We start from the raw sequence: 12141 nt of genomic DNA, 5'->3' as shown, positions 1-12141 counted from the left end.
GGCATGCTTGAGTAAAAACCTCTGAAGCATCAGCTGATTTATGTCTTGGTGAGACTTAATGACAGTGGTAAGTGGCCCTGGTAACACTACTCAAACTAAACCCTCTCAGAATGGACTGTTTGAGTCTTGGTAGGAACTTGGGCTTCAAATGGCCAAACTGCCTCTCAAAAATCACGTTCAAGACATCTACAGATCATGTTATCACACAGTTACTAGGATACTCTTAAGAATGCCATTGTGGGCTGAAGGGAAGTGGCCTGAACCTCATGATGTCAACTTTAGTTAACCACTGAACATGCAGCCAGTGTTGCAGAAACTCCAGTATCCTTTATCTGTGTGTGTGAGAGGGGGATCAGCTCCTTGACTTTTGGTAACCGTTGATGGATAATAAGAACCAAGGTCAGGATTCCCAGTGTAGAAAAAGGGTCTGCATGACCCTTTTCCAAATGTCCCCTGAGAGCTGCAAAGTTTACAAATGAGATGGCATTAGTGAGGATGGGGAAATCAGCCATTGATTAGCCCAGAGGAGAAGTTCTGGAGTCATGATCTGGCAAAGGTCATAAGCTCAAGTGAGACAAAGAATTAAAGATCCCATTAACTGAAGCAGAAGTGCTGGAGCTGATCCTGACCCTCTTTTTTTAAGCCTTCAGTAGGGCACTGGTAGATCTTGGACTTGGTATACATTTCACTATGCAACACAAGCACTTTCAATCCTCAGGCCACAAACTGGACCAGTCAGGAATAAATTAAGCAACAGGTCAACATAAAAAAAAAAATTAAGGCAAAAGACGGAAGTATTCATACCTGACAGTAAAGGCGGTAAGATTTAAACACAAAATATTGTTAAGAAACAGTAATGTCATGGTTTAACCCCAGCCAGCAACTAAGCACCACGCAGCCGCTCACTCACTCCCCCCCCCCCACCCAGTGGGATGGGGGAGAAAATAGGGAAAAAGAAGCAAAACCCACGGGTTGAGATAAGAATGGTTTAATAGAACAGAAAAGAAGAAATTAATAATGATAATGATAACACTAATAAAATGACAACAGCAATAATGAAAGGATTGGAATGTACAAATGATGCGCAGTGCAATTGCTCACCACCCGCCCACCAGCACCCCACTAGTCACCGCGCGGCTATTCCCCGCCCCCACTTCCCAGTTCCTACACCAGATGGGACATCCCATGGTATGGAATACCCCTTTGGCCAGTTTGGGTCAGCTGCCCTGGCTGTGTCCTGTGCCAACTTCTTGTGCCCCTCCAGCTTTCTCGCTGGCTGGGCATGAGAAGCTGAAAAATCCTTGACATTAGTCTAAACACTACTAGCAACAACTGAAAACATCCGTGTTATCAACATTCTTCACATACTGAACTCAAAACATAGCACCGTACCAGCTACTAGGAAGACAGTTAACTCTATCCCAGCTGAAACTAGGACAAGTAAGAATACTCAGAAAAGTAAGAGCATTAAAATCAAACAGAAAACAAGACTGAATAGCTAAGGCTGCCATTGATAAAGATACAACACAACATGTCAATTCTTACATATGAAAGAATGCATATGGGGCAAAAGTAATCAATTTCTATAATGAGCATGACACAAGCAAACCTTCATAGGACTGCTAAGGCTATGTCCATCACAGTGTGCATTTGGGCAATAACTCAATATAATGTGGCAGTGACATTTATTAATGACAGAAAACTGGGAGACCTTGTCAATACAAAGCATTGTAATATCGTACAAAAACTGAATGACCTTGAGGATTACAGCAATGAAAACAGATGAAATTCAACAGTAGAAATGCAAGGTCATGCACTTATGAACTAATAATATTTCTGCCAGAAGATGGGAGTGACAGCTGGAAATAACACAGGAGGAGAAATACTGGGACGCAGTCATTGATCACAAAGTGACTGTGAGGTCTAAATCTGACACTGCTAGGCAAATAAGTACATATAAACCTACAAAGTTTCAAGAGCAATTTCTCGAAAGAAATAGGGAAGTGCTACCCTACAAAGCCATAGTAAGGTCTCATGTGGAGTTATATACACCTTTTATATACACCTTTGACCAAACATTTTCTTGGAAGATTCATTCAAGCAGGAACAGGCAGAGAGTGGGGGCCTTGCTGGAGAACGGAAAAATTATCTTACAAAGGAGAAACACTGCATTAGGCAGTGTCTTACAGAGATACCCAGTTCAGGTACCAGAAATAGTTTAGCCACGTTATTAAAACATTTTGTTCACTATAGTTATTCACACACACAGAAAAGATAGATTGTAAGGGAAAGATAGATGGAACATCCCCTGAGATGTAGAAAAGAACTATGACAAATACGTAAGAAAGAAGACATAGAAAAAACCTAGTCATGCTATGTAAGAGTGTTGACACACACAAAAAATAAGCAGACCCCCAAAAAACCACCACAACAAAAAAGGAATAAAATTATTCAGCCAGAAAGCTACAAAAGAGTTTCTTACAGATTGATCAACAGGGATCTGGAGTAGCAGTGTTAGCAATGCTTTATTTCAGTGCCACACAAGTGGCCTTTAGAAAAATGTGTCCAAAATGTACACATTTTGTTAGTCTATTTCAAACCCCCTCAAGGCCAAAGAGATCTGTCAACCTTACAGAATACACATATAAATCTCAAAAATCTACTGTATCTGTTTTGAATGATGACTCAGAAGAGACAAAAGAAGTAAAATTTTGATATGTGGAGATCAGAAGAGGGTTGCCTTTTTAAGTTTGCTAATTTAATAACAGATTTAAAGAGCCCCTATAACAGCCAGATTAAGCCATAAACGTAAAACACTTGTGTTCCAAAGATTTGTTTCCCTTTTGAAATATTTGCAAAATATATCTGAAGAGCAAAGGGGAAGAGAAAGTTACTTACAGCAGTTGACAGCCGGGATGCCAAGGTCATTTCCAAATTTCCTTTGAGACCAAGAAGTGCAGGAACCAAGATAAAAACTTCAGTAACATTCTTGAACACATCCCAGTGCTATATAAAGGATACAGTAGGAAACATTCAACTGAAAAATTGTCTTTAGACCATCTGCAAAGTACTTAAAAAATTCTGTAACTTGTAACTTAATCCTCTAGAAAAAAAAAATCAATCTTTTTAATATTAGACTTAAAAGTCTAAAGCCAGAACTGTTATCTATCTAGATAAAATAGATTTATGACTGCATATTACTACTTCAAAGATGAGAATACCGAAAGTAAGAGATACAAAACTTGGCCTTAAAACAAACCTGGTTAAAAAAAGATGTCATTAATTTGAAGTCTTTTTTTTTTTCATGACTTTGAAATAGTACCAGGTACTATGACTGCTCTTGAATTCTGCTCTTAATTTACAATAATATTTTCATCTTTTCCCTTCCAGCTGTGTAGAAACCTCACGTAAAAACAGCAAGGAATTAGTCATCAAATGAACAGAGCCTGTAAGTGAAAAAAGCTTATCTTTATTCTTTCACGTCTACGTGTGAAATTTAGAAGAGTACAGTTTTCCAAAACCCAGATTTTATAAAGCAAACCCTCCGATAATTTTTTGTGCACTGAGTTCTCAGCACTGAAATGCTGTGCTACTTTGTATATCTATCAATCCATGTATTTAATTTGTAATCATTTACCAACTTTAACTAAACTAACAAAACTGTAAATTGTCTTTGTATTCTGGGATTTGCAATCATTCAAATTAGTATTTATTTTAATTAAAATAAAAGGATTCAATTCTCAAATGTAAACAAGATCCAAGAATTACTGATATGTGAAGTTACATGAGTATTTACTAGTGGGAAAGAATAGCCGTGAACTGGTTTGTAAAAAACAAGCTTAGAATGCTTGTTGTGTTCAAATTTTCATTTTTAAAACATATCCTGTCACACTTCAAAATTCTGCTTTACTGACATCACAGTTTAATGCTTAGTTTAAGGTGAAAAAAAGATAGTACTGACAGTAGCTATTTATTTTTGCCTTTGTGCTACATCTCGCATTCATGGTGAGCTGGACCGGGAAACCAATAAGGATTAAAAGTAATATAGAAGGAAAAATCAAGATATATCTCAGTCCAGCCCCCAAACCAGCTAACCAGCTATACAAACACATTCCCTTAATGGAAGGAAGACAAGGTGAAACATTTGGTTGGAAGCCAGTAATCATATATTATATATATATATATATATATATATATATATATATAAAATCATATATTAACAGAGTACAAACAAAGTATCAGTACAAAGAATAAATTCGTAAGATGTAAATGAACAAAGCACAAGATTGGTGTAAAACAGTGCAAGGAAGCAGTAAAGTTATGTCATTTCTTATTTTCCTTTTTCTTGATGTATAGAAGTGTCTTTTGATTGCAATTGATTGAAGTCCAAGCTTCCTTTACTCTGTCAACATTTTGAGTGACAAAGATAGTCACCTCTCACCCCTCTTTAAATTAACTTTGTAAACTCTTTAAGTGTAGCTAAAGAAAACCCTAAAGCTGAATGAAACAAAACAAAAGAAAAAAACCAGATTAATTTCTCTACTGTCTGTCAGTTTGAATATTGTCATTATTTTGTATTTTTAAATAATAATTTTAATAATAATTTTTAATAAATGCTTGTGAATCTACTCATGCAGAAAGAGAGAACCCATGAGGTTTGTACTTACAAGAAATTTCTGGTTTTTAAAAAACAAATTAGGTAGGAAATAAAAGTAAATATAGCCTTCAAAAGGCAAAGAGAAGGCAAGAAAATAAGCTACTTCAATAAACCTTTCTTAACTGTTACTGTCTCCAGAATTTTCTTCACATATCAGGGCACAAAGAATTATTTCATAGGCAACTGTTACTTTTAACTCCACCGAAATGCTGCTGACATCTACCGCTGTGTTAAACTAGAAACCAGTCCTAAAAATGTTCCATGTCAGTAGGGTCGTAGTGATATAATACTCCAAAACAGGTTTTGAAAATATTATTAAACTTCAGTCTTAAAATTGAAAGGAAGTTCTATTTTATCTTAGCCCTGAATAACTATCATCAGTTAAATTTGCTACCACATACCAAGATAATCTGGCTTCTCTGGACCTACTACAATTATATTTCAAGGGGCACATGACTTTGCAGCCCTCTTCACACCACCAATGTTTGTAATTCCAAGTGTTTGGTATACCTAATTTTATATCAAAAAAGTCACTTACATACACCTGAATATTCAAAAAAGCTCTAAATCACTTCGTATAAATTTCATATAACATATGAATGTAATGCATGTTTTCATATACCATATGCATTATCACGGACCAAATCTACATAGTATTTCAGAAATTGCATAGACTTGAAGCACACAAGGAGATGAGATAATGCAATACATACTTCTAATCTTTTTAAACACCTATGTATCGTGGCATCACGGTTAATTACAACTCCCACTTGACTATGTACACATTTATTAGTGTCAACAGAATTTTGAACCCTTACTATATTTCTGTCCTTAGTTAAAGCAGAAGGTAACAGTTTTATTCACCAGCTCACTGTGGCTAAGCGACAACACTTACCAAGACTTGAATGACTCCAAATTAAACATTGGAACTGTTTAAGACGAGGTTTGGGGAAAAGGAGTTCATAGCAGCAGGACCATACACAGGCCTAATTATTCCCCAACATTGTAAATATCTACAATATCACACATTAGAATTATAAACGTCACAGACTACCTGTTAAAAAACATCTTTCAAAGCAAATACCAACCTGTACAATATCCAAAACCATGCCAGCAGAAACAGTTCCAAATCCTGCTAGCAAAAAAGGTACGAGTATCTGTAATGCCATAATACTACTAGATTCTTTGGGTTGTTTTCTACTTCCTTCCACAATGATATCTTCATTACTGTCACTGGATAGGTTGTCTTCCTGCAACATGGCATCTGTTTCTGAAGTGTCCATTCCATCACAGTAATTATAACTGGTAAAATTATCGTATTTAGGGCTACAGCTAGATGGGCTGTGTCCATTACTACCATGAAAACCCAGTTCTGAGAAGTGATGGTACTCTGTGTGTTGTTCAGATCTAACATTAAAATTGTGTCCTGCTGGTTGTAATCCATCTTGCCAGACACCATTCACTTTTTTGTGTCTTTCATCCTGGTTTATTTGGTAAACAACAGGAACCATACTCAAAAGCAGTCCCAAAAATTTATCAGACTGAATTGTATTAAGATTTATGGTCCAGTTTACAAAACCTTCTCTGTCATGAACTTTACTACTTGTTTTGGAGACAGTAGATCTGCCTTTACAGTTAGTCATAGTGCTACAGAAGTACAGGTTGAAAAGCACTTTGTTCTTCAGATGTCAGCAAAGAAATCTTGTAGATGAGTCATCGAGTGCCACACTTGATTTTAAAACAGATAAACCAAAATGATCCTTTTTTGCATGCAAAAATGTTTTTTCATTGATCTCAGATCGTCAACAATTCCATAAGCAAGACTGGATCTGCAAAAAAGTAAAAAGCATATATTCAAGATTTAAAATATTTTAACTCTTCAGAAGACACAAGATACTGGTTTAAATTTACAGATCACCCAGTATCTTTCCAAAGCAAGTATTTGTAGAAATGCCAATCTCCTCCGACATTTAACTGCCTAAGTTGAAAGAAATCAGAAGGTAAAAAGGGAAAGTTGGTGGGTGAGGAAGTTTCACAAACCAGTGTACTTCTCAGTGAAAGAAAGTGACAGCAATGTGGACTGTGAGTGAATTGGTGAGGGCCTAGATTTTGCCTTCTGGAAGCCCAGGAAGTCAAAGTCTTCAGGCAGGTACTGTGTGTAGCCCTAGACTTTCAGTGCCCTTGAAGGCAGCAGGTCCCCAGGGAAAAGTATTTCTGCAAGGTGCAAGGGTATGGACAAATAGAACCCACGTGATGCGCTGCAGGGCCACTGTTGTTCCTCCCACTCTATGCTAATGGCAAGGAGCCCAGAAAAAATAAGGAAAAATCCCCCAACTTTCAAAACGTTATCAGAGGCAGTAAGCCTAAAGCAATATTCTGGGTGGCAAAGGCCTTATGTGTTGACAGTCCCTGCCCTCCATCCCCATAAAAAGATGGCAAACCAATATATGCACAATTCAAAAGCAGGCTAATTTAAAATCATAACAACTGATTTTTCCCTGAAGCAAACATACAAATTATGTTAAATATAAAGAGCTACTATATACATAATAAAACTGGACATTTTTTCATAAAATAATACAATATCAAGGAACTACAACAGTACTGAAATTCAGACCAATTAGTCTAAAATAGTTTAAATTAGTCTAATATAAAAATAAACCTACAGTACTGGATTCATAAATATGGCATATTAAAATTTAATTAAAACTAGAAAAAAGGTTAAGAGGATAATTAAAACAAAGGTATTAAAAATCTTATTTTAATTTAATTTTGTATGAGGTGTAGGTTGCAGATATTTCCTGAAACATAGGTTATTCTAACGTCTAGTAACCAGTACAATATAATTATTTGATCAATATTAACACTAGATGTGGTCAATTTGTTTTGCTTTCTGCAAATCATGCAAATACAGTCTTTTACCTTTTATGTTTAATGTGATCTAATGTGCATTTGTTTCTACTTTGAAATTTCCATCATGATAAAAAACTAAACAATGATATATTGGCAGTCTCAAGTCATTTGGTATTTTCTCCACCAGAAGCCACTTTACCTTCCTCTTCTTCAATTTTCATGTTGTGATAACAGTTATGGTAATTTACTGAAAGAACAGTCTTAATTTGACTTGGAGCCTTGTTGACTTTGGTATTTATTACTAGACTCCAAATGATTGGCATAAACAAAGAAACAAAGGTCAGGCAGACTACACCAGTATGATGTGGGATAACACAACTCCACAAGCTCAAGACACTGTATCTATGCAAAGCTGTGAAAACATATTTTTACAGACTGCAGGAATTAAAAATAGTTTAGGGTTGGAGGATTTTTAATCTATGTTTCCTAAGAAAATTGAGCTCCTAAGATCATACCATTTATGTTATGATCCCTATACTTTCCCTCCCTCCATTTCAATGTTTTTAAGTCATCCAGTATTTCTGGAGCAATCAGAGAGTAGAGATGTCAAAGCTTTTAGTAACTAACAGCCTTATAAGAGATCCAAATTTGTGCCCTTGCTATAAGGCATCTTCAAACATTTGTTACGATAATTCACTCATATATGGCCACAGCAAATCAACTTCAAAAGTCCAGCTGCTCACAGAATTACTTGTTATGGGTTTTTTGAGTGAAGAGATGACTCAGAAGCAACATGAAGATTTTCCCTCTACCAATTGCTTTATCCAAGGGAGCTCTGGCCAAGAAACACATATTTAAAAAATGACAATGGAGTTTATTGCTTGATATAGAAAGAAGTCAAGTTTTGCAAGAAAAAGCAATCTTTTTTCCACAAGACCAACAGAGGAATTTAAGTAACCAAGGTTCCTGCAATATCTTTTGCCACTCTGTAGCAGATTGTGATATGTTGAACCTTTTAGTATAAGTGCATAAAAACTCCTAGGCCTCAGTTCTGGTTTTTCACACACTTTAATTAAGAATAACAAAACAACTTTTGCTGCTGTCCCAGAGGAGCTCTAACCACAGGCCAAAATGGTGCTCTGTTAAGTGCTCCAGAAGGAACAAAAAGAGGCAATTTTGTTTCTTCCTGGCCCAAAGCTGGCATTATCTATGTAAAAGAAAAGAAACGGTGCATAAAAAAAGACAATCAGAAGCAGATGTATCATTAAACTATCAACCTAACTATTATCAACTTCTAATGACAACAGCAAAGAGCTTTATAACAGGATTAAGAGGAATACAAGACAAGAGAAGTTCATGGAAGTTAAGGAAAATTAAAATTTCAGGAAGGGTACAGTCTAGGGTGGTGAAGGTTGCCAACTGATTTATGACAATGGGAAGTGGCACACTACTTAGGAAGCTTGCAGAGGGAAAAGCTTTGCATCACTTTAGCCAGCTGAGTTTCAGCTGGTCACAAGAAACATCTAGATTAGAGAAACTTTATGACAGCATTCAAGAATGAGATGTAGAATTAAGAGGTAAAAGTGTCCATGATGAAAGACATGTACTGAGACCCACACAAACTCAATAGTTTTTTTGAGGGGTGATGGTATTTTTTTTTTTTTTAGGAGAGGCGGGGAGTAAAAAATGAAGGATTTTATTTCCCAATAGCTTTAACAAGGCAGAGTCTGGCTCTCTTTGTGGTTTCTCCAATATGTCCTCCAGTCACATCACCAGAGTGCTAGACCAGTGAGTCACGGAAATTATTCATTGGTCTGGAACCCTGGCCAAAAATATTTGGGTTAATTATCTATATCTTTCTAACATATGGATTTTTCTCCTTTTAAGTTTTTAACTTTTTTTTTTCTTTTAAAGAAACAAATCTTTTGGGAAGATTGTGGTTTCATTTAATATGAGAAAGTGTTAACAAATAGAAATGGCACTTAAAAAAAAAAAGAGTAACAGAAAAATGATTCGGTCAAGCAGCAAGTTACAAAGGGAGGAAGAGGCTGGCATGGACAGCTAACAATTGAAATAGTACAAAGCAGTTTGGATGACAGTCATTTATGTTTTAAGTACCAAAAAGACTTGGAATGACAAAAAGTGAGCTAATAGTAAATGCTGAAAGATGAGAATTTAAGAAGAGTAATTACTTGCTCAGAGCATACAGAGAAGAGATAACTATGAAGCCTTCTGAATGTAACTATTCATTTCGGAAAACCTGTTCCAACAAAGATAATTCTCCAAATGTCATCTGATGCAATAATTTTATCCTGAGTTACAGGATGCTAATATTGCTGTACTTCTTTTTTTGGGGAGGGTGGGGGGGGGGGACTGTACCTGCAAAATGCAGCAAACCATCTAAGGAACAGTATGATCTCAGGGACAAGAACTTCCTGAGAAGCTTTATCATTGACAAGAACAATGCCAATTTTATAGTGTTGTCTAGAAAATATATGGTCAGCTAAAGAAGCAAGTTCTACTTGAGTAACTCATATGAAGAAAAGGAGGTAAAAATCTCCAAAACCCCATGCCCAGTTTCTGTAGGAAGAGGAGACAAGTGAATCTGGTTTCTTGCCATATAATCAGGAGGTTACAGAGAAAGGTGAAGGACTAAAAAAAAGAAAAGAGAGACACAAAGATCCTTTGAGAACCCAGGAAGCAGCCTCAAATTTATCATACCTGGCATGCTATAAACGAAATGAAAGGACACCTTGTCTTTGTGCCTACAAGCAAAACAATGAGCTATGCCTAGACTATGAACATAATGATTTCCACTTCTTTATTATCTCCTAAGTACCTATGTTTAATAGTTTCTTCTTTTCCTTCATAAATTTCATACCACATAACAATTACTGTGTATTATTCACCTCTCTCAGTCCCGCAAACATACATAAACATAAACAAACATAAACAAATAGTCCTGCAAACATAAACAAATAGGAAATACAGCCATACCCTGCTGTTTGCTGAAGACGTGCTCCTGAAAAGTGAGACACTTAGCAATCCAACAGATAACAAACCCATTTTACCCAGAAGGATTAATACAATTGATGCATACGGCAATTTAAAAAATACACACGGACACAGTATATACGATGTGGAAAATGGACAGGACTATGAGCTGGAAGAGATGCTGACTTTTGGAAACGGATAGCTGCTTCAGAAAAATCTCAGATACTTCAGCTACGAAACTGAACACCTGATCATTATCACATTTTTCCATCCTTCACCTTTGATTGGCTTGATTGGTCTTGATTCATCTGAGAAAGATGAAGATGGCAAAGAAAATGTAACTGTTCAGGAAGAGTCACCAAGAAGGCTCTTCATAGTACCCAAACAAATTGCCAACATTGCTTCAGACACACCCATGATTCAGTTCTCAAGAGCATGGGAAAGAGATGCTTCTATACTTTCCCAGGGTTTAAAGAACATCTAGCGCTAGCAGGATTAAGGGACGAGATTCTACAGATAGATTTGATCATATAGTGATTAGACTGCTGATAATTTATTTAAGGCATGAAAACAATTAGCAATTAGATCACCATGCTTTTTTAAGAGCCTTCAAAAAAAGGGGAAGGGGGAAGATTGGTGAATCATCAAGTATGAAACTTTTGTAGAGCCAACATTATGACAGGCTAAAACAAATATTTGTCAAAGTCCAGGTCTATGAAAACTAATTTTCTGATTTCTTTCAGAGTGTGGCTAACAAAACCAAAAGATAACATCTATCTAAATAATACTGAGGGCTTTCACACGATCCAAAGCTAATCACACCACAGTCAAACCCAATTTTTCCTAAAAGCTGCAAACATTTTTTTTACAGGTAATCTTTTAAAGCAATAATAATCTCTACGTTGCATTTCTAGGTAGTCCACAATAAAATACAATAGCTTAAACATGCCTGTCTGAAAAACACCTCTCAATTCAAGAATAAGACTTGGAAAGGGAGTCAGGAAAGTAATACGAAACATCAGTGAAATACTGAGCTTTAATATTTTGCCATAATAAGCAAAGATGAAGCTGGATTCTTTTCTGGCTTCAAAGACTCTTTTTCTGTCTTCAAAGATGAAGCCAGACTCTTTTCAATGAAAGGATGAGAGGTAGGGGGCACAAATTGAAACACAGGAAATTCCATTTAAACAGAAGAGAAAGCTTTTTTTACCATGAGGGTGGTTGAACACTGGTCCAAACAGGTTATGGAGGCTCCATCCTTGGCAATATCTGAAACCCAACTGAACATGGCCCTAAGCAACCTGCTCTACTTGACCCTAGAGTGAGCAGAGGTGGCTGAATAGGAAATTTCCTGAGATCCCTTCCAACCTCAACAATTCTGAGATTCTGTAAAGTTTGAAATTTGAGGGTTTGGGGGTCTTCTGTAAGTTCAGAATAAGATTTACACAGGTGATACAGGAATCTGCACAGCCTCCTCCACTATTGAGTCCTGTATACATACAAGTTCCCAGTATCACACTGACATCCTTATCACAGCTGTGGCTAATTATTTACATTGCTGTAGTGGACATATCAGTAGAAAGTAAAGGCTACATCATATCTCAGCATTATAGAGAGTAAACAAACAGACTGTATTA

At 36.4% G+C, this 12141-nt stretch overlaps 1 protein-coding gene across 1 annotated transcript in view; it reads right to left on the bottom strand.

Annotated features, from left to right (window-relative positions):
- SLC41A2 (solute carrier family 41 member 2) overlaps nucleotides 1-12141 on the bottom strand; it is a 56573-nt gene that overhangs the window by 41962 nt on the left and 2470 nt on the right. The window contains exons 2-3 of the mRNA XM_030041426.2: nucleotides 5746-6486; nucleotides 2899-3006 (exon numbers count right to left, since the gene is read on the bottom strand). Coding sequence (XP_029897286.1) covers nucleotides 2899-3006; nucleotides 5746-6300 — 663 coding nt within the window. The 5' untranslated portion in view covers nucleotides 6301-6486. The remainder of the gene's footprint in view (nucleotides 1-2898; nucleotides 3007-5745; nucleotides 6487-12141) is intronic.

Source organism: Aquila chrysaetos, chromosome 17 (assembly GCF_900496995.4).
Source record: "Aquila chrysaetos chrysaetos chromosome 17, bAquChr1.4, whole genome shotgun sequence".
In the NCBI taxonomy this organism is placed as follows: Eukaryota; Metazoa; Chordata; class Aves; order Accipitriformes; family Accipitridae; genus Aquila; species Aquila chrysaetos.
The sequence above is the reverse complement of the archived record's forward strand: the minus strand, read 5'-3'. Positions and strand labels throughout refer to the sequence as shown.